The sequence below is a fragment of the Gekko japonicus genome, unplaced genomic scaffold, assembly GCF_001447785.1.
Source record: "Gekko japonicus isolate JY-2015 unplaced genomic scaffold, Gekko_japonicus_V1.1 scaffold1369, whole genome shotgun sequence".
In the NCBI taxonomy this organism is placed as follows: Eukaryota; Metazoa; Chordata; class Lepidosauria; order Squamata; family Gekkonidae; genus Gekko; species Gekko japonicus.
Window position 1 is genome coordinate 226,181 of NW_015161439.1, and position 27,156 is coordinate 253,336.

The 27,156-nt window shown below is 46.0% G+C and overlaps 1 protein-coding gene across 1 annotated transcript in view; it reads left to right on the forward strand.

Moving 5' to 3' along the window:
• Nucleotides 1–860: 860 nt before the first annotated feature.
• Nucleotides 861–27,156, forward strand: part of LMLN (leishmanolysin-like (metallopeptidase M8 family)) — a 45,560-nt gene continuing 19,264 nt past the window's right edge. Inside the window, exons 1-11 of the mRNA XM_015429006.1 lie at nucleotides 861–1,001; nucleotides 9,821–9,918; nucleotides 10,182–10,212; nucleotides 13,289–13,371; nucleotides 14,206–14,323; nucleotides 15,376–15,554; nucleotides 21,078–21,183; nucleotides 21,395–21,489; nucleotides 21,759–21,876; nucleotides 22,696–22,803; nucleotides 23,894–23,970. Of these exons, the coding sequence (XP_015284492.1) occupies nucleotides 861–1,001; nucleotides 9,821–9,918; nucleotides 10,182–10,212; nucleotides 13,289–13,371; nucleotides 14,206–14,323; nucleotides 15,376–15,554; nucleotides 21,078–21,183; nucleotides 21,395–21,489; nucleotides 21,759–21,876; nucleotides 22,696–22,803; nucleotides 23,894–23,970 (1,154 nt within the window). The remainder of the gene's footprint in view (nucleotides 1,002–9,820; nucleotides 9,919–10,181; nucleotides 10,213–13,288; nucleotides 13,372–14,205; nucleotides 14,324–15,375; nucleotides 15,555–21,077; nucleotides 21,184–21,394; nucleotides 21,490–21,758; nucleotides 21,877–22,695; nucleotides 22,804–23,893; nucleotides 23,971–27,156) is intronic.

Sequence of the window (27,156 nt, forward strand, 5' to 3'; positions counted from 1 at the left end):
CCGCAGGGGGGGGGGGGGCGCCAGAAGGGATCCTCGCCTAGGGTGCAAAATAAGCTGGGGCCGGACCTGTGCATACCACAATCTATATGCATTTTGAAAATACAGGCACAAAACATTACAACTCAGAGCAAATCAAATACAAAAACGCAATTGTCCATGATGCCCGCAAATACAATACTTACAGGCTGGGCAAAGAGCTTAGTTTGTTTTTGTAAAACTAACATTCTGTACATTGTGTAATAAACAGTCGTACTTTATTTTTTTATTGGCTCAACCTTTTGTTTTCTGACAAACATCAGCTGGTAAATAACATCCCATTAATCGTCTGTGAAACGGACAAGGCATTTCCCCCCCTCCAGATTGCTGACAACACTGGCTTCAGCGCTTCAGTCATACCTAGAAACAATTTATTTCTTCCTCGTTTTGTTTTGTAGATTAATATCCCACCCAATGAAGAGTGAACTCCAGTAATTTATGATTTAAGACATAATTAGTAAAAAGGCAAGCACGCACTCCTCTCGCAGACCTTACTCCGTGCCTGCAGTAGTTACCGCTAACTTCATCCTCTCCCCCTTGCTTTCCCCCACTTCGTCCAGCGTTCTCGAATCGCTCTGCAGCAACTATTCCTCCGCCCCGTCCAATTGGCTACTCGCAGGACTGCCATGACGTCATGAGTCGCCAAGTCGCTTCGGCAGCATTCGGTCCCAGCCGCCAGCCGCCAATCCCCTTGCTCGGTGAGAGATACCCAATAGGGTTTTGCTTACCAGCTACGTGCGTTCTTATTGGTCGGGAGGCGAGGCGGACGCCTGGTTCCTCTCAGAGACCCTGGTTACGCGGGGGTAACGAAGAAGGCTGTCAAGATGTCGGTGGAGTCGGGGGTCCGCGGGCATCCCCGGCCGGCGTCTGTTTTCCCCACCGCCGTGGCTGTGTGGCTTCTGCTGGGGAGCAGCCCTGGCCCTGGATCCGCTTCCTGCCACCACCGCGTGCCCAGCGCCGAGGAGGTGAGTGAGGATTCCCGGGGTGAAACCGGGTGAGCCGGTGACGAGGGGAGAAGGAAATGGGTAGAGCCTTAAGGAGCGCCGGGGTGGTTAAGGCGCCCGTCGTGTTTTCCTTCTGGCAATACCCTGCTAGTCGTCCTTATTTGCTCACTAAAATCCATCATATATACAGTGTTCCCTCTAAGCTGAGTTTGTGTGAGCTAGCTCACAGTTTTTTAGCCTCCGGCTCACAGATTTTTGCCTTAGCTCAGGAAGGAGGGCCTCAAAGCAAACTAATCTATGCAGCAACCTAATGGCTCGCTCACAACTTTAATGCCCATAGCTCACAAAGTAGGATTTTTGCTCACAAGACTCCACAGCTTAGAGGGAACATATATAGATCTCCTGCCAACCCAGCAGTTCGAAAGCAAGAAATTGCAAGTAGATAAATAGGGGCCACTTCGGTGGGAAGGGAACAGCGTTCCCTGCGCCTTGGGGTTTAGTCATGCCGGCCACATGACCACGGAAACGTCTTTGGACAGCGCTGGCTCTTCGGCTTGGAAACAGAGATGAGCACCGCAACCCTAGAGTCGGATTCGATTGGCTTTCGAGCAAGGGAACCTTTACCTTTATTTTTATATATGTATATGTATGTATGTATGTATATGTGTATATCTATATGTATATATTTACATATATCAAGGAACTTAATGGAATAATATACATGAGCAGTATTTCTGGACAAGTAGACTGGGGTCTGTGTTCGTTTTCTCTAAACCCCTTTGTAAAGTTGAGGGTCCCTCTGGAATGACTGCGTTTATGGCGATCATTCCATTTCGTCCTGTTCTGCTCACCGTTAGGAAACTCAGAGGGGACTGAGAAACTGAAAGTGGGGTTTTCAGGTTAAAATTATACTCGTGGAGCTCATTCTGCCAATAGAAATGTGGATGCCAGAGTACTCTTTGTGTGTGTTTTAGTGTAGGTTACTTACAATGTGGAGCTGCGGTGGCTCAAGTGGTTAAGACGCTGGACTGCAGGCTGTGGAAGGTCGGTAGTTCAGCAGTTCGAGACCCGGGTTGCCGCATGACGGAGTGAGCTCCCGTCTCTAGTTCCAGCTCCTGCCAACCTAGCAGCTCGAAAGCAAGACATTGCAAGTAGATAAAAAGGTACCACTTCAGTTGGAAGGTAACAGTGTTCCGTGCGCCTTGGTGTTTAGTCATGCCAGCCACATGGCCACAGAAACGTCTTCGGACAGTGCTGGCTCTTTGGCTTTGAAACGGAGATGAGCACCGCAACCCTAGAGTCGGACTTGACTGGCTTTCGAGCAAGGGAACCTTCACCTTTACCTTTTTTACTTACAATGTGGCGGTTCAGTCTCACTGCTGGTGGAAAGCCAATGTGGTATAGTGGACAGAATATTGAACTTTGGCTGGTACTTATTTCTGGGTGTGGTGTTTGTGATAACTCTGTTCTTTTAATCCATACCAATGTTTTAGACTGGCACTCCAGGACTTAGTTTGGGCAACAACAGAGAGAAATGAAGCTGTTGTGCTGCAGTTTCACACGTGTAAAGGACCTGGGATATTAAACTGTGCTGTTCTTTTTGGAAATATCACAGTCACAGCATCTTTGCAGGCCATGTGGATGGGGAGGTTCTGAGTTTTTGAAAGTTTCATGCGCATTGGTGCTATTTTACGTGACACAGCTTCCATTCCCCTGATGTGCCACCGGATTACTTTTTTTTTTTTTTTTTAAAGGCTCTTCCTAGACCATTACAGTACAATGTTTTAAAAGTAACTCTCTAGCCCTTTTCAGGAAGGTTATATTTCCACAAAAAGGGCTAAGGACTTTTTTTTTAAGGAAGTAGGAAATGCAAAAGAGCCTATTTGAGCTGTACTGATCTAAAATTGATGATTTTTTTCTAATAATTGATGATTTTTTAAAAGCCTGGGGAAAAACCTCTCTGCCGCCATGGGGTGCTGAGGCTGCTGCTGCAAATGTACATCTCTCTGTATTCTTCCAAGGGAATGTAGGAGTGTAGTGTAGTTACACAGCCTGACCACATTTCCTTGAAAGTAAAGGTCTATTGATTTTGGGATTTCAACACTGGTATGCTTAGGATGATGGCTTTAACTGTATAACCATCATATCAGCTGGCCAACAGGACAGAAGCTGGGACTCACAGAGCTGGAAGGGGCCTTACAGGCCATAGGATGGTGAAAAAAAAGTGCGGTGAGAAAGGGGCCAAAGGAGGTGAGGGTTGCTGGAGGCGGAAACATTTTATAAAGTGCCTATATGCCAGTGCTAGATGTCTCTGAGTCAGGATGGGGGAGCTAGAGTGCTTGGTACCTCAATGATAAATTTAGCCTCAATGATAAATTTAGTGTAGTAGGGTGTCTCAAAACCTGGTGGGATGGGGGAAATCTGTGGGATACAGTCATCCCTGGGTATAGGTTCTATAGGCAGGATAAGGAGGGACAGGCTGGGGGAGGTGTTGCACTGCACATCAGAAAGGGCATAGAATCAACATCAGGGGAATTAACTCTGCAACAGACGTGATATGGGTGGAAATACTGGGCCACATGGGTTACTTAAAAGTGGGCTGCTTTTGAGATGGAGAAGGGACCACATGCTCTAGCAAAAGAAATGTAAGTCAATAATTAAGTGTGCAGAAATGGAATGCTCCCATCTCTAGTTCCAGCTCCTGCCAACCTAGCAGTTTGAAAGCAAGAAATTGCAAGTAGATAAATAGGTACCACTTTGGTGGGAAGGTAACAGCGTTCCGTGCGCCTTGGTGTTTAGTCATGCCGGCCACATGACCACGGAAACGTCTTCGGACAGCGCTGGCTCTTTGGCTTTGAAATGGAGATGAGCACCGCAACCCTAGAGTCGGACTCGACTGGCTTTCGAGCAAGGGAACCTTTACCTTTACTTTTTTTGCTAAAAGTATCAAGACAAACAGTCAACATTTCTTTAAACATATCTGGAGCAGGAAACCAGCCAGAGAAGCAGTTGGGCCTTTGGTTGGCAAAGGAATAAAGAGATTGCTAAAGGAAGATGGGGAGATGGCAGAGAAACTCAGTGAATGTTTTGCTTCTGTGTTCACTGTGGAAAGTGTGGGGCATGAACTTGTGCCGCAACCACTGCTTTCAGGAAGAGAGTCTGAAGAATTGAGGTGATGAGAGATTAAGTTCTAGACCTGTTGGGGAAATTAAAAACCGATAAGTCCCCAGGTCCTGATGGTATACACCCAAGAGTTCTTGGGAAACTCAAATTTATTTATTTATTAAATTCAACTCAGGGCTCAGGGTGGCTTACATCAAAAACAAACATAATAATACTCCATTAAATAACATTAAAACCTACTAAAAACAATATAGTTCAAATGACACAATTTCATTTGTGAGATAGGTTCTCTATATGGGTTACTGGACCAACTTATCACCAAATTTAGCCACTGTGGTAGAAGACTGGAGAGTAAGAAATACTACACTTGTTAAGTGAGAGAAGGTTTTGTTGTATTTAGCCATAGGCCATTACAAACCACAGACAGTGAAGAACACAATAAAACATAAAAATTGTATAAAATAAGATACAGTCCAAACATTATAAATCCATAAAACTGAGGTTATGAACAGTTAATTAATTCACAACATACCCACTAAAATCAGTATTAGCTAGGAGCAGCGTTGGCCCGTATTTGTGGCGTGGTGGCGGCATGAGCAGTGGAGTGGCGGTGGCGACGGCGGAGAACATGGCGGCTGGCAAGTCAAGCGAGCGAGTGAAGGCGGGGCCGGCAAGCACGGAGGCGGGGTGACGCAGCAGGCTGGAGCCTATCAGACAGAAGCCGACAGCGAGCACGCGCGGACGTGCGCTTGGCCCAGGCCCGAAGGAATCACAATGACTGAAGGAAGACCTGCGTCAGAAATACTACACTGATTTTTAAAAAGGATCCAGAACAGAACCTGAAAATTACAGGACAGTCAGCCTAATGTCTGTCCCAGGCAAAGTAGTAAAAACCATAATCAAATATAGAATTATTGGGCACATAGAGGGACAAAGTCTGCTGAGGGAAAATCAGCATGGCCTCTGTAAAGGGAAGTCCTGCCTCACCAACCTTTTGGAGTTTTCTGAGAAAGTAGGCAAGCATGTAGACAAGAATGTAGATAACGGTGACCTGGTAGATATTATATACTTGAACTTTCAAAAGGCTTTTGACGAGGAACCTCACCAAAGACTTATTAAGAAATTTAGCAGTCATAGGATAAGAGGACAGGTTCTCTTATGAATGAAAAAAAAGTGGTTAAATGACAGGAAGAAAGGAGTAGGAATAAATGGGCAGTTCTCATAATGGAAGTAAGCTAGCAGTGAGGTCTCACAAGGATCAGTATTGGGGCCGGTACTATTGAATTTAGGGAGCTGCGGTGGCTCAAGTGGTTAAGACGCTGAACTGCAGGCTGTGGAAGGTCGGTAGTTCAGCAGTTCGAGACCCGAGTGTGCCGCATGACGGAGTGAGCTCCCATCTCTAGTTCCAGCTCCTGCCAACCTAGCAGTTCGAAAGCAAGAAATTGCAAGTAGATAAATAGGTACCACTTCGGTGGGAAGGTAACAGCATTTTGTGCGCCTTGGTGTTTAGTCGTGCCGGCCACATGACCACGGAGATGTCTTCGGATAGCGCTGGCTCTTCGGCTTTGAAACGGAGATGAGCACCGCAACCCTAGAGTCGGATTCGACTGGCTTTCGAGCATGGGAACCTTTACCTTTACCTTACTATTGAATTTATTCATAAACGATTTGGAACTAGGGGTAAGTAGTGTAGTGGCCAAGTTTGCAGATGACAAAAAAATTATTCAGGATGGTGAAAACCAAGGCTGGCTGTGAAGAGCTCCAGGAGGTTCTCCACAAACTGGGTGAGTGGGCGGCAGTGTGGCAAAAAGTTCAATGTTGGCAAGTGTAAAGTGATACACATGGGGACAAAAAAATCCCAACTGCAAGTATAGGCTAATGGGGTCTGAACTTGCTGGAGGCGGAGAGGGGAAAATATCTTGGGGTTGTAATAGATAGCTCAATGAAAGTGTCAACCCAGTGTGCTGCAGCAGTGAAAAAGGCAAACTTTATGTTAGGAATTATAAGGAAAGGGATTGAACATAAAACGGCTGATATAATGCCCCTATATAGATCTATGGTGTGGCTTCATTTGCAGTTCTGGTCACCATATCTCAAAAAGGGTATTGCAGAGCTGGCAAAAGTACAGAAGAGGGCAACCAAGGGGACTAGGAGGTTGGAGCACCTTCCCCTATGAGGAAAGGCTGAAGAGTCTGGGACATTTCAGTTTAGAAAAGAAACTAAGAGGGACATGGTAGAGGTTTATAAAATGATGCATGGGGTAGAGAGAGTTGAAAAAGAGAAATTTTTCTCCCTCTCCCAAAACACTAGAACTCAAGGGGCATGCAATGAAACTGGTGGGCAGTAGGTTCAGGACGGCCGGAAGGAAATACCACTTTACACAAGAGAGTGATTAAAATGTGAATTCACTGCCAGAGGATGTAGTGATGTTGACAGGCATAAATGGCTTTAAAGGGGGATTAGACAGATTCGTGGAGTGTAAGTGTATTAGTGCCTGCTAGTTTTTAATAACCTGTGTGTTTTATATTCATATTTGTATTTTGCTTACCTATTGGTTCTGCGGTAAGCCGCCCTGAGCCTGCCTTGGCGGGGAGGATGGGGTAAAAATCAAATAAATAAATAAAATAGCCATGGTGACTAAAGGGAAGCTCTACATCCACAGGCAGTCGGCCTCTGGATCTGAGTGGCAGAAGGCAGGGGAAGGCCTCAGCCTCTATGCCCTGTTGCTGGACCTCCAGAGGAACTGGTCGGCCCCTGTGTTAGACAAGATACTGGACTTAGATGGAGCACTACTCTGATCTAGCAGGGCTCTTCTTATGTTCTTATGCCTCTGTGGCCTGGTCTACCCATGCAGCAGAATAAGGTGGTTTATGAGGTTGGAGGATGGTGTGTGCCAGTGTTCCCTCTAAGCTGAGTTAGTGTGAGCTAGCTCACAGTTTTTTAGCCTCCGGCTCACACGTTTTCGTCTTAGCTCAGGAAGAGGGCTCCAGAGCGAACTAATTGATGCAGTAGCCAAATCGCCCGCTCACCACTTTAGTGCCAGTAACTCACAAAGTAGAATTTTTGCTCGCAAGACTCCACGACTCAGAGGTAGCATTGGTGTGTGCCAATTCAGATTACAGGTGAGGGATCACTTTTGTCAAAGTTCCCCTATATGAATTCCCCGTAAGTAGGGGAAACAGGCACAGAATGTAAAGGGCTGCACTAGAACCCTTCTCCCATGTAAAAACTCACCACAACTAAAATGCTAGTTCTCTAGTACAAATGTTTTACTTGCAGTGAGTTTTTACACGGTGGAGCACTAAGAACGTGACCCCTCCTCCATGGGCTGAGTGGACCATTCTGTCACCTCAGGATTCTGCCACTGGCCCCTGCTGTGCATGTAGACCAGGCTTTAGTCTCCTGTCCATCCATATTCTCCTGTTCCACATTGAGGGACTCCTTGAAAAGTGCATTATTTTACTGCCATGTACTTTGTATATAGCATGACTGCAGAAATGTTAACATCAATTTTATGGAAGAGAGAGATACCACAAAAAAACCAACAGTACAGGCATGGGCGGCTTCAAAAGGGAATTAGATAAGCATATGGAGCAGAGGTCCATCAGTGGCTATTAGCCACAAAGTATAGATAGGGGCTCTGGGGCAAGTGATGCTCTGTCATCTTGGTGCTTGGGGGCGGGGGTCAACAGTGGGAGGGCTTCTAATGTCCTGGCCCCACTGGTGGACCTCCTGATGGCACTGGTATTTCTGGCCACTGTGTGACACAGAGTGTTGGACTGGGTGGGCCTTTGGCCTGATCCAACATTGGCGTCTCTTATGTTCTTATGATACACGAGTACAAATAATAGGCATTATTGTTATTGAATTCTCTTACACCAGTGTTATTTGCTTGCCATGCTTCCCTGTGTGGGGTGGTGGTGATGTATGTCTCAACCTGCAATTAGCATATTATGGAATGGACCAGACATGTAACCTTCATCTAGTCCGTTTGAGTCCTGTCTTCTCTGATCCCAAATGTGTGAATAGGTTGCAAAATTATTTTAATTATTTTATGAACGAGTAGGAGGCGTCTGTCTCAGCTTTAATAGTGTGTTGAGCACCTGAGGCTCTTGATATGTTTAGTTGCGTATTTAGTTCATCATGAATGAGACACTCAGGAGTAGAAACCTTGTAAACAAACAATTTCTTCTGTCGTCCATCCATCTGTCTACTTAACTTTTCAAGGGTAGCAGGAAACAGATGGAGGGTTGTGCAACAGGCATAGAGATCTGAGCTGTCAAGAGCATTATGCATACAGTGTGGACAAGCACGGCTGGGAGGGGGAGAAGGATCATGCCTACTAGCTCTGCCAGTGGGGGTTCACCCTAATGCTAGCAGGGAGCCTACATGCATACAAACTGCATAAGGTATTGTCATGATCTGGGCTGTGCCACCGGAGGCCTACTAGGCCCAGGGAGCCTGGTTAGCAGTAAGGGAGGCTGGGCCTACAAACCCCAGAAGGCCTTGGGAAGTTTTGGTGCCGATTTTGACCAATAGGGAAGAAGAGGGCTGGGGAATATAGGAACTGGTACAAGAGGGAAGGCTGTTCTTCTTCCCAGGGAACAGAGCCAGAAGGGACTGAGGCTGCTGTGGGGAAGAAACCCTCATCCTGAGGAAAGGGTGAGTAGTCTAAGGCCACTTGAGATAGTGAGCTAGGGACAGTATATATTTAGACGCGTTAGGGCATTTGATTTATTTTCTTTTCACCCACTTACTGTTATTATTCTGCACCTTGTTTGTTTGACCTCCTATAAAATAAGCTATTTTCATTGTTCACTCTGCCTGGTCCTCACGCCTATTATTTGGCCAAAAGGGAGGTCTAAAAGCCTGGGAGGGTGCTCTGGGCCTTCTCAGAGGAGCCTGGAACCAGAGTGGTGGCAGCGTCAGGTGACACCCCACCTGAGCCATGACAGGTATGATCTGAGTTGTCACGTGTACAGTTAGTATGCATGTAGACTTTAGGCTGACATTAAAGTAGGAGGCAGAAGCAGGCCTAAGAGGTGCAGTCCCATTTCTGATTTACTTCTGAGTATACAGGCTTAGGGCTGCAGTGGCTCAGAGGTTAAGACATTGAGCGGCAGACCAGAAGGTCTGTAGTTCGGCAGTGCGAGATCCGAGTGCTGCGTGACGGAGTGAGCTTCCATCTCTGGCCCCAGCTCCTGCCAGCCTAGCAATTTGAAAGCAAGAAATTGCAAGTAGGTAAATAGGTACCGCTTTGGTGGGAAGGTAACAGCATTCCGTGTGCCTTGGTGTTTAATCATGCCGGCCACATGACCACAGAAAAGTCTTTAGACAGCGCTGGCTCTTCGGCTTGGAAACAGAGATGAGCACCGCCCCCTAGAGTTGGATTCGACTGGCTTTCGAGCAAGGGAAACCTTTACCTTTTATCTTATACAGGCTTAGGACAGGTACTGACATATTTAATTTGATAGGTTTACTTGGAGGCAAGTTGCATGAAAATGTGTGGATTTTGCTTTCAAACCAGGCAGCAGTAGTATAGCACTTACATGGATGTAAATCCCATTGAACTCAATAGGACTTTTGTGAATAAAGATTCACCGGATAGGGCTGCAGGCAATTCGGCATATTAAATGGGGAAATAAGACATACACCTGTCTAAACAAAAATGCTACACAAGTAGTTTGTCAAATTAAAAATCGGTTTCCTTTATCCAGGTTATCTACAAAGTTTATCTCAAGCAGAATCATATTATGAAGAGAAGCGTTGATGGACAACTGAGAATTAAGACTGAATATGATGGAAGTGTTGAGGAGTGAGTATAATGGCAGTCTTCCAGAATTCTTGTTGTGAGTGGAAATGAACCAATGGCAAGGCAGACTTTTCCTCTCGCAGTTCCCTTCTTTCTACCTTCCCATCTTAGCAGGTAGCCTGGGAAGCAGCACAGAGACAGGGACCAGGGTGTTAAGGAGAGGTCCAGAGTAATTTCATTGTTACTGGTATAAAAGAAGGGAGTGATTAAAAAATTGGGATGGTGATAAAAACATTCTCGTCTACAACTGCTTTCTTTTCTCATAGGCTGCTTCCTGAAAAAAGGCACCTTATAAAGGTATGTCGACCTTTCTTCTTGCATGTGTGTTGAGTATTGCTGAGTGGAGTTCTAGATGAACCGCAGCAGTCCAATGATACATGTGATAAGGTCCTTGTTGCAGGTGGGTCTTTCAGCATTTAAGGCACTAGCTTCCCTGCCTCATCAGAATCTTCTTTTGAGACACGATGGTCTGTCGTAAATGTAACATTCTGCAATTTCTAAACCAGGGGTGTCAAACGTATGACCCGCAGGCCAGAACCGGCCTGCCTAGAGCTTTTAATCTGGCCTGTGAGGAAGTGGCCAGAGGGAGAGAAGTGGAGGGAGCCACCCTTTCAGCTGCTGAGGGCAGCGTGTGCTTTGGGGCTCACTTCTCCCTCCTGGAATGAAGTGAATGGGGCCAAAAGCCACTTCCTGTTCCCACACAAATCCCACTCCCTCGTTGTTTGGAGTTGCACAAGGGAGAAGCGCACCAGCCTGAATGGTCAGCGAGAGCAGAAATGAGAGGACAACAGGGACAATGAGCCTGAAAGGTGAGCCTGTGGGTGTCTGTTTTTTTGGAGGGGGGGGGCTTGTTCTGCGGCTGTCCTGAGTACAACCGGCTCCACCTCCCCCTTGCCTCCTCCGTGCCGTCACCTTGCTACAGTGGGGTATGTCTGTGTCTGTTTGGGGGAGCGGGCTTATTCTGCTGCGGCTGTCCTGAGTGCAACTGGCTCTGCCTGCTCCATGCCATCACTTTGCTACAGGGGGGGTTGAAACCTTACTCCTTGGTCCTAGTATTCTCGGTTTTCCTCTTTACTTGTTGCATCATGAGTGCCACCAGACTTTTTTAAAATTTGCAGGGCAGCTGAGCCCAGGGCTCCTGCACTTACCTCTTCCTGCCCAGGCAAAGCCTGTCCTTCTCAGAACTTCTCTCCCACCTTTTGGTGCCCAGCCTGTGCCAGACATTTTTTTTAAATGTGCAGAGCAGCTGAGCCCATTCACTCTCTCCGACACAGCTCCGGCACTTTCCTCTTCCTGCCTGTACAAAGTCCATTCCTCTTGGTGCTTCCCTCCCACCTCCTCCTCCCCAACCTGTGTCAAAAGGGCCAGGCTGAAAGAGAAAAATGCAGGGGCTGTGCTGGGGCCAGTGGATGCTCTGCTCTGCAAATTAAAAAAAAATGTCTGGTGGCACTCATACTGCAACAATTAAAAAGGAAAGCAGAGAAATACTAGAACCAAGAAATAATGGGGTTTTTGTTGTTGTTGGACTCATTCTGCTGTGGCTGTCTTGGGTGTAACTGGATTCACTTCCCCCTCTTCCTCCTTCACATCGCCTTGCTACTTTGTGTGTGTGTGTGTGTGGGTGAGAGAGAGAGAGAGAGAGAGAGAGAGAGAGAGAGAGAGAGAGAGAGAGAGAGAGAGAAACCTTTAAGACCAACAAAGTTTTATTCAAGTTATGAGCTTTCCTGTGCCTTGCTACAGTGTGTGTGTGTTTTGTTGGGCTCTTTATTCTGCAGCTCTCTTGGGTGCAACTGGGTCTACCTCCCCTTCTTTTTCACTGTATTCATTCCCTCATGATCCAGTCTTTCTCAGTAGGAAAGCCTTAGGGCTGTTGCAGAACGACAGGCAGAGAGCCCAGCCATGTTTAAATGCCTTTATTTCCCTCTCCCAGTTCGGGGAGGGAAAGAAAGGCATTTAAACATGCGTGGGCTCTCTGCCTTCCCTTCTGCAGATACCTTGTGTCAGCTAGAGAAGGGAAGGCAAAGCAAGAAGGCTTTCCCTTGTCAGTTTCACTCCCCCTGGCCATGCTGTTAGGTTTCAATGGCTTAAACCTAACAGCTGACTGGTGGGGAGTGAAATTGACAAGGAAAGCTGAACCCCTTCCAGAGGGAAAGAAGGCATTTTTACATGCCTCCCTTTCCTCCTGTCAGGTATATCAGACCCAACTATATATTCAGCAATATTGAATATTTCCCTGTCCTGATACTTTACCGGTATTGGACTGGGGATATTTGGCGTTTACCAATATTTTTCGGGTCTGGTATACCCGAAGCAAAACATTACCAACTTTTTTTTGGCACACCCCAAATGCCTTTACATGTTCTTGACCAACACATAAAACAACATGTACAAAAGCTCAAAATGCCTGTGAGGGTGGGCTGGGGGAAGGGTTTGCTCCGCACTCCAAGCAGCACAGGGGCATCAGCAGCAAAATATTGCAAGAGTGTTAATGTTTTAAGCATGTTTTATTTTAAGAGAGAAAAAATCTTTTGTGTTGTCTGCATCCTTTATAAAGTTTATATCTCTGCTGCCTGGAATTGCATGTCATGACACACATTGACTCGGTCGCAAAAGGACCCATTTATGTCAGATCTGGCCCTCATAACAAATGAGTTCGACACCCCTGCTCTAAGCTATATTTAAAATATATAATAGACTGGGAATATGCTGCAAGCTTGCCGCCCCTTGTCTCCCCTTTTCACATCCCGAGGCCAAATTTCTGTCAGCTATATCCACATTCAGTGTTGGCATCTACACAGCGCTAAACACTTTTAACACTAGCCCAAGTTAGTGTTGAACATTTCAAGTGAGTTTAAGCATCCTTGCTAAGAGAGAAGAGAGAGCCAGTTTGGTGTAGTGGTTAAGTGCGCGGACTCTAATCTGGGAGAACCGGATTTGATTCCCCACTCCTCCACTTGCACCTGGCTGGATGACCTTGGGCGAGCCGTAGCTCTGAAAAGAGCTGTTCTTGAAAAAGAGCAGTTTCTGTCAAGAGTTCTCTCAGCCCCACCTACCTCACAGGGTGTCTGTTGTGGGGAGGGGAAGGGAAAGGAGTTTGTAAGCAGTTAGTGTTGAACATTTCAAGTGAGTTTAAGCATCCTCGCTAAGAGAGAATCTTAATTTGGGTCAACTTTGTGTAGATGTTTGGAGTTCACACATTGCTGTTTATGCTCTGATGATGTAATGTAGCACAAATCTCTTTAAGCAGACACATGTTTAACGCACACAGTCCAAAGCTGTAAAAAGTTCTTGGCAAATGTCCTAAATATGGTGATTTATCTGTTTCAGAATATGACTTAATTTTTCTTGATGTAAACCTTTTTTCTTTTTCCAGCATAAGCTTTTCCCACAAGCTATTTCTTATTTGGAAAAGACATTTCAAGTTCGGAAGCCTACTGGTACTATCTTACTGAGCAGGTATAAATGCTCTTTAGTGGTTCATAATGTGTTTTTTTTTTAAAAAAAAAACCTGTCTCTAATATTGCAGTTCACTGACAGATTAGACTTCCAAACATCCCAGTATAAGCATTCCACTATCCTGAAATATAAACTTACCAATAATAATTGGTGGTGGTTAGCAGTAGGGCTCCCAGAAGACGGGGGAATGGTTCTCATAAGCGTCATAAGGATGGCTGTAGCAGGAATACCGGCCCCTCAGCGCCTCTCTTATCTCTACTGCTGAGATATTCGTTATCATTTTTCTTATCCTTCTGTGTTGTGTAGAATGATTCTGTATTTCCTTGGTAAATAACTCTCATTCTGATTTGCCTGAAGACAGTGTGTAACAAACCAATACATAAGGAAGAAAGATGATCCACACAGATACCTTTTCCCACAAGCTATTTCTTATTTGGAAAAGACATTTCAAGTTCGGAAGCCTACTGGTACTATCTTACTGAGCAGGTATAAATGCTCTTTAGTGGTTCATAATGGTTTTTTAAAAAATCTGTCTCTAATATTGCAGTTCACTGACAGATTAGTCTTCCAAACATCCCAGTATAAGCATTCCACTATCCTGAAATATAAACTTACCAATAATAATTGGTGGTGGTTAGCAGTAGGGCTCCCAGAAGACGGGGGAATGGTTCTCATGAGCGTCATAAGGATGGCTGTAGCAGGAATACCGGCCCTGCGCCTCTCTTATCATCTCTACTGCTGAGATATTCGTTAGCATTTTTCTTATCCTTCTGTGTTGTGTAGAATGATTCTGTATTTCCTTGGTAAATAACTCTCATTCTGATTTGCCTGAAGACAGTGTGTAACAAACCAATACATAAGGAAGAAAGATGATCCACACAGATACTGTCGTGGAGCCTGTGCAGAGTTTACAAGGTGCGGTCCGGTCATAGTTCCTGAAAAGCACCTGCAGGTAAGTCAGTCAACTGTTCATTTATAGTAGTGAAACAGTATTGGCACCCTTAGCTCTGTGTCTTATGAGAGTGAGGAGTCAAAAGGATGGAGAAGGAGAGTGCAGAGCCTTCAAACTTGGCAGCTCAGTGACATTCAAGCGAGCCTTAGCCAGTGTCCAGTCATCATTATTACTTTTCCAGTCCGTAGCATCAGATTGCTTGAACTTCTGGGGTGAGTTGACAAAACCTGCCTTAATAGAAAGTTGAAATGAGCATCAGTGATTGTTCAGTTCACTGTGTCAGCTCTCTGACGCCGAGTTTTTAGGATGACATTAGTGCATGCTGAACGAGGATAGTATGTTTCGACATTTCACTTATTACACTTTCAACTTACATTACGCTTTCAACTTATATACCGCTCCTTCCCGAGGGCTCGGAGCGGTTTACAGAGACATTTAAATCATCCTAACTAGGGCCACAGTGCAAGGGGAGGGGTGAATGCCTACCAGGCACCCGAACAGCAAGGTTCTTTCCGTGGTGGGTTCTCTTTTTCCGTTTCAAGGTGACGGTGTCTTCAGATGTTGCAGTCTCTTCAGATGTTGTCTGTGTGTATGAGATACACAATGCTGATGTATTTCTGAGGTATCTAATTTTCAAAGTCTTTCACTAGATAAATGGATGTTTTCAAAGCTTGAAGACCCTTTAATATATGAGCTGTGAGGAGAGCCTTTCTAAAGAAAGGGAGGTGAATATTGGGCATGCACCATGTTATTGCCTGTTTAAATACCTCTCTCCTAAGCCATACACTTTGGACTGTTTTAGGAGCAGTTGATGGATTCTGAAAGGTGTATCTTTTGAAATCAAGAAAATCATGCGCATGTCAACTTTTAAATTTTGGCTGTCGGTGGTGTTAATATAGGATCTCGGTCCTAAACGCTGAACCATCTAAAAAAGGATGTTATTTTTTTTTAAAAAGAATATATTTCCACATTAAAAGTCAAGCGACTACCGTAATAGTTTCTGTTTCAGACTTGCTAGGACTGACGCATCTCTTCTAAATCTTATGTTTTAGCAATGTAGGGTATGTCGTGAAAATGAATGGCTTTGTGGACCTACTGGTTTACCAGACCAAGAAGGGGTTCAAGATGCTGACTTCATACTATATGTCAGTGCTCTGACCACCGAAAGATGTGGCCAAGAAAATATTATCGCATATGCAGCATACTGCCAACTGGAAGCAAATATGGACAGGTAATGTTTTCCTCCAAATGAAAGTGAATTAGAAATGTAGAGTTGGAAGGGACCTCAAGGGTCATCTAGTCCAACCCATTACACAATACAGGAAATTGACAACTACCTCCTCCCTCAGTGACCCCTGGTGGTCTATGCCCAGAAGAGGGCAAAAAACCTCCAAGATCCCTGGGCCAATCTGGCCTGGAGGAAAATTCCTTCTTGACCCCAAAGTGGCAATCGGCATTACCCTGGATATGTAAGAAAGGGCCACGCGAGCCGGGTGCTGGCTCATCCTTTCCTTCCCTTCTTCTCACGGTCACAGAATTCACAGAATTTGCATTGCTATCAGATGGCCATGTAGCCTCTGCTTAAAAACCTCCATAGAAGGAGAGCCCACCACCTCCTAAGGAAGCCTGTTCCACTGATGAACTGCCCTAACTGTCAGGAAGTTCTTCCTAATGTTTAGCAGGAACATCATTCATCCAGTGCAAGTTATAGCTAAAGCCTCACAGATGTCATCTCTTTCAAGCTTTGGTCCTTAGGTGGTAATGCCGTTCTTACCCACTGATGAGGGTGGTACAGCCAAACCCTCTCACACATATTCACCTTTAATGCTTGGTATTCCATAGGCGCAGATGCTTGGGCTTTAGCTATAGTTTTAAAGGGTTACAGGTTAGATCAGAGGTGTTAAATTCATTTGTTACGCGGGCCAGATCTGACTTAGTCAGGCCGGGCCATGCATGCCATAAAGTGTAACATGAGTTACTGGAGATATAAACTTTATAAAGATGGTTTCAGATGCTAAATGGCAATAGCAGGCTTGATTAGATTGGGTGTGATATGCAGAGGAGGAGTAGGCGTGGAGATATCAGCATTGGTAATGAGACAGGAAACCTAGGTCTAAGTTTGGTACTGGTAGATTTTTTTGTTAGTCTTTTGTTAGTCTAACAAATTTTGTTAGTCTTTAAGATACTACTGGACTTTTACTCTTTCTGCTGCTATTAGAAACCACAACATTAAAAAACCAGTGGGGGGACATTTCAGCCTTCCAGGACATTCAGTTGCTGACCTAAGAGTACCAGTTCTCTTACTAAGGAATTTCAAAGGGAGACTAGAAAGAGAGACTGCTGATTTGCAACTCAAGACAATGCATCCTCCTGGACTGAACTGAGACCTAGGTTTCTTCTCTCATTACCAATGCTGTGATTTGGTGTCTGAAATCACTTCACTCTCCCAAGATATAAGGACAGGTGGTCTCACTTTCTAGCTGTATCTGAAGAAATGAACAGTGACTCATGAAAGTTCATTCACTGCCACCAATTTTCTTAGGCGATAAGGTGCTCTTGCTCCCTTCCACTAATAAGGAATGCAAGCTGTGCTGTTAGGATTCTTCTCCCCTATCTGTTAGAACTGGAAAGAGGGATCTCTCCAAGTCCCATGGGACTGACTGTCTCTCATGCGCTCTCTCTCAAAGAAGAAGTGTGCAGGCACACAAAAACTTATACCTGGAATAAAATGTTGCTGGTTTTCTTGAAACTGCCACAGGACTCCCTGGCTCTTTTCTTCCCCCTCCCTCCCCAGAGGAGGGGGACAAACCCTCAGCCAATCAAGGGAAGGGAGGCTTGGCTTTCTTTCTCTGCTCTGCGAAACAGTAAATAGGAGAGACTGGGCAAAAGGAGCTGCAATGCAGGGAAAAGGAAGCAGGAACAGGAAGCAGCAGAGAGCTAGTTGCTCATGGGCCGGATACGAGCCTTGCAGGGGCCGGATCCAGCTCACAGACTGTATGTTGTGTCCCAGGTGGTCTAGTTACAGGGTTTCCATTCGAGGTTCTTCCTTGTTGACGAGAAGGATGGACCGTGTAGATGCATCCTTTATCTGAGAGAATTAAATAAGCTCTTGGAAGTTTCAAAGTTTAGAATGGTCTCTCTGTCTTCAGTTATTGAGTTCCTTTCTCCTAATTCATAGTTTGCGGTCCTAGACCTGAAGGATGCTTACTTTCACCTGGCCACTCATCCTGCACACAGGAAATATCTATAATTCAGGCAGGGTCCTGGGGCGTTCCAATGCACTGCTTTCCCGTTTGGCCTTGCTGCCGTGCTAGGGGTTTTTTACCAAATGTGTGGCTGTGCTAATAGCCTACCTGTGCACAATGGGTTGTACTGTCTTCCCATAGTTGGATGATTGGCTTATTGTAGCTCTCAGTAGGGACCTCCTGAGGGATCATGTTAGATTAGTTCTTTCCACCTGCACCCAGCTGGGTGAATTGGGAGAAATCCCATTTGGAGCCCTCCCAGCAGGTACAATTTATCGGTGCTTCCCCGAATGCTGTTAGAGAAAGAGCTTTCTTACCTGTGGATAGGGCCAGGAACCTGGAGTCCATGATCCAAGGTTTCCGGAGAAAGAGGTGGCGGTCAGTGAGATCTAATCAGAGGCTACTGGGCCTGATGGCATTGGCCACTGCTGTTATCCCTTTGGCCAGACTTCGCATGCATGGGTTGCAAGTTGGGTTCATTAAGAAATATGACCTTACTAGGCATGCCCCTGGGCTCTGCTTCTCAATCCCTAGTGTGGTTCTAAAAATCTCTCCTTTCGTGGTTAGAGGAGATCAATCTTTTTACAGGGGTTCGGTTTGGTTTCTGGGTTCCCCAGGTCACCCTTACAACAGATGCCTCCTTGTCAGGTTGGGGTGCCCACTGTGAAGGTTTTTCAGTGCAGGGGCGGTGGTCCCCTGTCAGCAGAGGCCTCCATATCACCGTTTTAGCGCTCTGTGCAGTTAGATTTCCCCTTACCTCCTTCACAGATACCCTTGGGGCAGAAGGGTTCTGATTCAAACAGGCAACACCTCCACAATGTATTATTTCAACAAGCAGGGTGGTACAGGGTCATGGAGACTCTGCTTGGAAGTGATAGCAGTACGAACACCGGGGCATCTCTTGGGGGATTCACATAGTGGGAGGCCTAAATGCGGAGGTAGATGTCCTGAGCAGGGCATATTAGACCAACTATGAGTGGTCCATCGAGTTCATATATCTCAACAAGGAGTCCAACACCTGTGCATCCGTTTGCCACTGCAGAATCAAAGTAGGCTCTTTAGCGGGCAGTGATCCATCCTCGCTGGGAGATGCTTTTCAGACCTCCCAGCTGAAGCTCTGATTTACGCATCACCCCCCTTCTGAGCAGAGTTTGGGGAAACTAATCACAGAAGGATATCACTGTATTCTTACAGCTCCCTTTTGGCCTCAGCAGATCTAGTTTTCAGAGCTGTTCTGCATAACGGACTCGGAGCTCGCTTGTTTTGTAGTTTGGGCATCGTCTAGGGGATTATTCCCCTTTGTCTGCCCACTGCCTTCCGTTCTGGAGTATTTGCTTTCCTTGCCTCAAGAAAAGTTAGCCTCTTCCTCGGTTAATGACCTTGTGGCCATCTCGGCGTTTCATGAGGGGGTAAACAGCGGCTCCCTTTTCTCTAACAGGTTGGCCCAGCATTTTCTTAAAAGTCTGTCAAATACTTTCCCTCCCATCCTGCACACTGTCACTCGGTAGTCTTTGCCACTGGTTCTGGCCAGGCTGATGAAACCACCCTTTGAACCCCTGGCCACGGGTCCCTTAGCATTGCTCTCGACTCGCAGGGCTCTTTTTGTAGAAAAAGCCCAGCAGGAACTCATAGCATAATAGGCCACACCCAACAGCAGGTGCTCATTAGCATATTGGGCCACACCCCTGACAGCACAGCTCATTAGCACATTAGGCCACACCCATATTTTACCAGAAGTGTGGTTATTCAGCCACACCCATCTTTTGCTTGTAGGCCACACACCCCTAATGTAGCCAATCCTAATGAGTTTCTGCTGTTGGGTGGGGCCTGTTATGCTAATGAGTTCCAGCTGAGTGTGGCCAACTTGGGAGCCAGCCAGAACTCTGTTCCTGTGCATTCCTAAAACATTCCTGCCCAAAAATAGCATTGCTCTCGAGAAAGGTGGCCGTCATCTCTGCCAGGAGGGTGAGTGAGCTGGCGGCCCTCAGGTTAGATCCTTCCTTTTGAAGTTTTCCAGTGAGAGGGTGGCACTTCATCCTAGCTTGGACTTCCTCCCTGAGGTCGTTTCCAGATTCCACCTGGCATCGGAGATTGTCCTACTGGTTTTCTTCCCATCTCCTGGGTCTGAGGAAGCCCTACATGCACTAGATGTTAGGCGGGCTCTTCTATACTATGTTGACGGGACCAAGTTATTCCGCAGGGATAGGGAAAGGGCAGTTCTTGTGTGCCGCTGGAGAAGGCTGCCTTGTCCCAGTGGGTAGTTGCTGTGAGGGGGTGGGGCGACCTCTCAAAGTGACTGCACACTCTGCTCCTTGGCTGCATTCCACAGAAGTAGAAATCTGCAAGGCTGCAACCCGATCTGCGGAGGATGCATTTGTGAAGTATTATGCCCTGGGCCTGCAAGCAAAAGGGATGCAGAGGTGGGGAAAGCAGTCCTTCAAGCTCAGTGTTTTAGTGAGCTTCACCCCCCCCCCCCCAGTAAGTAGCTTGCTAACGGTCCCAATGTGGGGCTGCACCGAAGATGGAAGATGGAAACAGGGGTGCACTTACCCTGTAGCTGTTGTTCATCAATATCTTCCGTGCAGGCACACATTCCCTCCCTCCTGCCCCACCTTGAGCTCTCACATGATTCTTTCTGGCATGTGGGAGGTCGCGGCAGCCTTTGCAGGAACTGGGGGAAGGGGGCGCCTGCTGCCAGAGCACATGATGCCTTGGGCAGGAAAACCCACACACGTTGGCCCTCGGAAGGGGAAGGGGGCACTCCCTCTAGGACAGTGGTGGCGAACCTATGGCACGGGTGCCAGAGGCGGCACTCAGAGCCCTCTCTGTAGGCACGCGTGCCATCGCCCCAGCCAGGCCTAGATTGTCATTAAAGTGTGAAATTCTCTGCCAAATAATTTTAAGTCAATGAAAGCATTTGGGATTGCTTTCCTTACTTTGTTTGGGTCATCTTAAGTTACTGTATGAGTTGTTTTTTCTAAAGTAAAACAGTATTCAGGTTAAATTGCCGTGTTGGCACTTTGCGAACAACAAGTGGGTTTTGGGTCGCAGTTTGGGCACTCGGTCTCTAAAAGGTTCGCCATCACTGCTCTAAGAGCTTTTACTAGAAAAATGTTACACAACCGGCCTGCACTGGCACAGCCCCAATGTGTGTCTGAATAGAAGACCTCAAGGAACAACAGTTACAGGCAATGTTCCCTCTAAGCTATGGAGCCCTGTGAGCAAAAATTCTACTTTGTGAGCTATTGGCATTAAAGTTGTGAGCAGGAGAGTTGGCTGCTGCATAAATTAGTTTGCTCTGGAGCCCTCCTTCCTGAGCTAAGACAAAAATGTGTGAGCCAGAGGCTAAAAAACTGTGAACTAGCTCACACTAACTCAGCTTAGAGGGAACCCTGGTTACAGGTAAGTACAACCCTGTTTTTTGTGTAAATGTCTTTACTTAAGCACAAATCTAAACACTGTGAGAACTGAGTGTACCAACATGATGCGGGTTTTTTGTCATTTCCTAGACCAATTGCAGGGTATGCCAATCTCTGTCCAAATATGATTTCAACCCAGCCACAGGAGTTTGTTGGGATGCTGTCTACAGTAAAACATGAAATTATTCATGCATTGGTAAGAACTGATACTTGAAGCATCATTTTAAACTATTAGTGATATTTGAAACGTGTGTAAGTGTCCATGTTACATGTAGAGGCCAGGTCACCTATGTATACTTTGCTTTTAAAGTAGTCTCCCATATTTCTGCATTTTGTTGCTTCTGTGTAAACGCACACACTTTGATATTAGGCATCGTAATACGTGTGTATTTTGGCTTGTCTTAAAGGGTTTTTCTGCTGGTCTGTTTGCTTTTTATCATGATAATGATGGAAATCCTTTGACTGCCAGATATGCAGAGGGAGTACCAGCCTTCAATGAAAGGTATGTATTGAAATCCGTGTAAGCTTTCTTGATGTGGGGATATTTGCAAATATTTCTTCTAACACAATTTTAATACCGCATGGCTCAGGTTACTTGTTTTCTTTGCTGATGCTTCTTCAGTGTGCTTAGTGCGCTAGGGTATTATGAACAACACAGTCTTTATAAAAGTCATATCTTTAAAAAAAATCATAATCCTTGCAGGTTGGATATCCCAGCTGTCAGATTTTTTATTTGAACCTGCTTGACGGCTAAATCTCTCTTCTTTATAGCCTTGGCTTGTATCAGTGGAGCAATAAAGTTGTGCGTAATGCCGTAAGATTATGGGATGTACGGGGCAATAAGATTCTACGTCATAATATATTTCTTCTGATAACTCCTAAAGTAGTTGTAAGTATAACTTGGCTTTTTCACACAAATTTAGCTATATTCCTCAGATAACATGTGTTCAAACATCTGTTCATACCGCACTAGGGAAAGCTGTCATAACATTTTGAGAAATGGGTGTTACTTAGTATCTGTTTCAGATAAACTGCTGGTGGTTGAGATAATCCAAATAATGTGGAATAGCTACATTAGGGTAATCTAGTTAATTTAATAATAATAATTAAGGACAGCATAAAGATAGTTTAATCATTCCTAAGGAGCAGGGCTATTTTTGGGCAGGAACGCACAGGAACGGAGTTCCGGCTGGCTCCCAAGTTGGCCACGCCCAGCAGGAACTCATTAGCATAATAGGCCACACCCAACAGCAGGAACTCATTAGGATTGGCTACATTAGGGGTGTGTGGCCTAACATGCAAAGGAGTTCCTGGGGTGCGTCCTAATGTGCTAATAATCTGTGCTGGCAGGGGTGTGGCCTAATATGCTAATGAGTCTCTGGTGTTGGGTGTGGCCTATTATGCTAATGAGTTCCTGCTGGGCTTTTTCTACAAAAAGAGCCCTGCTAAGGAGTCAATTAACTGCATAATGCTTCAGGGTAGAATTCTGTATGGTGAATATATATATGAGACCTGTGGTGGATTAATTTTGGTAACATCCTGAGTGCAGTGGACGTAATATTGACTTCTCTTGCATGCTGGGAGATTTTGCTGGATGAAGGCAGTCCTGGTTTTAATGTAAACTTGATCTGTGTGAGGAAGACTCTTTACTCTGGTTTTTCAAATGTTCTTTATTTTGAGATTTTTCCTCTGACATTTCTTTCCGAAGGAAGAAGCCCGAAAACATTTTGACTGCCCCATTCTAGAGGGAATGGAACTTGAAAATCAAGGCGGCATGGGCACTGAGCTCAATCATTGGGAGAAACGATTGCTGGAGGTTAGTAGAGATCATTCTGATGGGGGCGCTGTTAGGTCACCATAATTCTGATGCTTTAGGAGGGGTAATGGTTCAGTGGTAGAGCATCGACTTTGTATGCAGAGGATCACAGGTCCAGTTCCCAGCATCTCCATTTAAGACAGCAATACCGACTTTGCTGGACCAGTGGTCTAATTCAGTGTAAAGTGGCATTGTGCTCAGGCAGCAGGTACATAAATTAGATTAAACCCATTCTTTGTCAAAAGATGCCCTGCCACATTAACTTTTACCTGTGAGGACTATCAGACTCGGGCGTCTAAACTATCCCAGTGTGTGTATGGAGAAGCTTTATCCTTCAGCATACCATAAGGTCGCTCCCTGTGTTCATATGTTTCTAGTTTATGCTGGGGAGGGGGGGGGATGAACATACAGCAGCAACAAATATTTTGCTTTTCTGTCTTAACTTGACAGCATTTCCGTAATGTTAGGCTAGGCTAGAAATAAAATATCCAAGGATGTGTTACTGAAGAAGTTTCTTTTTCCCCACTGTGTTCAGTCTCTATCTGATGTTCTTATCTAAAGCTTGACGGTATTAAAAAAAACCTGTGATAGTCTAGGTCAGTGATGGTGAACCTTTTAGGGACCGAGTGCCCAAACTGCGACCCAAAACCCACTTATTTATTGCAAAGTGCCAACACGGCAATTTAACCTGAATCCTGAGGTTTTACTTTAGAAAAAACAACTCATACATTAACTTAAAATGATCCAAACAAAGTAAGGAAAGCAATCCCAAATGCTTTCATTTACTTAAAATTATTTGGCAGATAATTCGATACTTTAATTAAGGTCTGGGCCTGGCTGGGGCGATGGCACGCGTGCCCACAGAGCGGGCTCTGAGTTCACCACCACTGGTCTAGGTGATACAGAATTATGTAAAGTTCCACAGTCCCTTCCTGAACAGTGCATAATTTTAGTGGGAACAGGTCTTTTTAAGCGCAAACGTTATCCATGTGAAATGAATAGCTTTGCACAGAGGCAGTCTTTAGAATACTTTGAGTTCAGAAAAGCGATTGGCCTTATTGACCTGTTAATTGGTGGCGCTAACTTACAGAATGAAGCCATGACTGGATCCCACACTCAGAACAGGGTGTTCTCCCGAATCACTTTGGCCTTAATGGAAGACACTGGGTAAGAACCAGTAGCTGGATAAGAAAGCCTTAATGTTGCCTTTTAAAATACGGTTCAGTATAGTGCAGTTGACGTCGTTTAAACTGTAAGCTTTGAAAACCAGGGCTATTTTTGAGCAGGAACGCACAGGAACGGAGTTCTGGCTGGCTTCAGAGTTGGCCACGGCCACTACAGCCAAAACCTCTACGCGTAAGGCTACAGAGGGAAGGCCTGGTGAGTGACCCACCGGCGACTCCGAGGCGGGGGGGCCAGGGGGGCCAGGGGGCCAGCTTGCCCGGGCTCCCCGCAGCCGCGGAGCGCCCGGACAAGCCAAGGGAAGGCACGGGGTGTGGCCTAATATGCTAATGAGCTGTGCTGTCATGGGTGTGGCCTAATATGCTAATGAGTTTCTGCTGTTGGGTGTGGCCTATTATGCTAATGAGTTCCTGCTGGGCTTTTTCTACAAAAAAAGCCCTGTTGAAAACAGTGTGATTTCTTTAGGCCCTGACCTGGATAGCCCAGGCAAGCCTGATCTTGTCAGATCTCGGAAGCTAAGCAGGGCCAACCCCGGCAAGCACTTGGATGGGAGACCTCCAAGGAATACCAGGGCTGGGAGGCAGAGGCAGGGAATAGCAAGCCATCTCCCTGAAACACTCAAGCCCCACTCGGGGTTGCCAGAAGTCAACCATGACTTCCGGACACACACAAACACAAAATATACTGACCCCCCCCCCAAAAAATGTAATTTTTATAGCACATTATTTTGTTAGCCTTTACATACACATTGTTTTGTAGGTGCTTTGTATCTCAAGATTGTTTTTTGTTGTTCTTGGATTTGTAGAGCATTTTATAATTTTGTTGATCAGTTTCTTTTCCCTCAAGTCAGCCATGACACTGAGAAGTCTATAAAATGGAATTCCTAGCCAAATGCTTAGATTGGGTTGTTAGCAGTCAGACCCCTCCTCTCACAGAGGGGCAATTGATAGCTTAGAGAGGCAGAAACACCTTTCTTAATATATCACCCCAGAAATCATACATACAGGACACTGTCTGGCTCAAAATGAAACAAAATGGATGCCAGTCAGAAACAAGCCTGGGCAAGAAGGGGTCATTTCCTGCAGGAGCGTGCAGGAGCGGAGCTCCGGCAGTAAAGAACCCAGGGGGTGGGCACATGCAACAGGCCCCACCCCCTGCTCCCAGCAGCCCTCAGTCAGAGCAAGAAGTAGCCAGGTAAGTTGCAGAGCCCCCCCCCGCCCCCCCCCGGTCCAAAACAGTCCAGTGGCACTTTTAAGACCAGGTTTTATTCAGGTACAAGTTCTCCCTCCTCTGTGAGGACAGATCTGCACGTCCCCCACCCTCTCGGTGGACAGAGCCGGCCTGCCCCCCCCCCCCCGATAGCTAGCAATCCAAAACAGTCCAGTGGAGCCTGAGCGGTGGGTGTTCCCTTCTGACACATGTCCAGTGATGTCAGGGGGTGTGGCATATGCAAATAAGTTATGCTAATGAGCTCCTGTGCCTCTTTTTCTACGAAATGACCCCTGTGGGCAAGTATTTTGGAAGTGTAAATGAGAGCGGCTGACTGTCTACTGTCCCCTCCACAACCCAGAGAGATCCATAACGGTGGGACAGTGGGCTCTCCCAAAACCTACTGACTCACCCTTAGACTAATCCCATCAAGTCCAACCTTAATTCTTCTGCACCCACTTACCCTAATTAAGCACCACTTAATCAACTTTTAATTCTATTCACCAAACCCATTAGCTTTCCCATCTGGTACTTGTAGGGTTATCAGGCCTCTTCCAAATCGTTGTCCACCTCAGGAAAGCCCATCAAGTTATTGTTTTTCGGGCAAATATGTCAGCTTGCCCCAGGGTGCCTCTATATCAAGAGCACCCAGACACTGGTGCAGTGTGTGTGTGATTTGGATCCTCTTGCACAGCCCCACCTTATTGGGTTTCTTCTTCTCTCCACAAAACGCTGGTTGTTCCGCTGCTCATCTAGTTGCTTTCACAGACCTCTTTCTTTGAAAGCGGTAATTATCGCCCTCCCTGAAATCGCTTCTCCCACTTCTCCCTGTGTTTCTTCTGGTTAGCTCTTGTACGTGTGTTAATTGTGTGCATTTGTTGTATTCTTTTTTTTAATAAAAAAACTTTTCTGGTTGAACGTCTGCCTGGTTTATTTCGAGAGTTCTCTTAAGGGAAAAATCGCTGTAAACGTAGGTGGAGAATCCCAGTTTCCCCCCTTGGTCTGTCTCCTTAGAGCGAATTCCCCCAACTATTTAGAAGACTGCCTCTTTGGGTAACAGATTAATGGCGGATCACACAGGCAACACCCTGCACCTCTGAGTGTTGTGACTAGGGAGAGGTCCCCAGAGAAACTTTTGCCAGAGTAGTGTGAGTGTATGTGTGGTTCTGTATGTGTGACACTATAGCAGCAACTATCAGAGTTGGAATATTTTCCCCTTTTCAGCTCTTGGGCCCGTGTCATTCAGCTGCACATGCCAGCCCATGAGTCTGTGTAAACAGCCATGATGTTCTTTAGAATGCAGGGGATGACATGTGGTTCTTCCTTCAACTTTCCCCATCTTGGGTTAATTCGGGTTGACTTGGAGTGTAGAAATAGCATGGGAATCTCTCAAAGACTTAGGGTAGGAATCCCTCAGAATTGGCCACGTCTTGCCGTTTCATGCTCAGTAATAGGGCGTTTCCAGCACTGTAGATTTAGTTCTCCAAAGTTTGTGCCCCTTGGGAGAACAGTTCTTTGCATTCCCTGTGGTGACAGGCTTATTTATTTGGGTTTAGCAGTTTTCCTGATCTGTGGAGCAATTTGTGGGAAAATTTGGCATTTTAATTTGGACCGGGTTAGCTCACTTTGGCTCCTGGCCGTCTTCTCCCTGCCGCTTGACAAACCCCACCAGAGTGACAACTTTAAGAACATAAGAGATGCCAATGTTGGATCAGGCCAAAGGCCCATCCAGTCCAACACTCTGTGTCACACAGTGGCCAGAAATACCAGTGCCATCAGGAGGTCCACCAGTGGGGCCAGGACATTAGAAGCCATCCCACTGTTGACCCCCCAAAGCACCAAGATGACAGAGCATCACTTGCCCCAGAGTCCCTATCTATACCTTGTGGCTAATAGCCACTGATGGACCTCTGCTCACTTGCCCCAGCGTCACTTGCCCCAGATGACAGAGCTTCCCTTGCC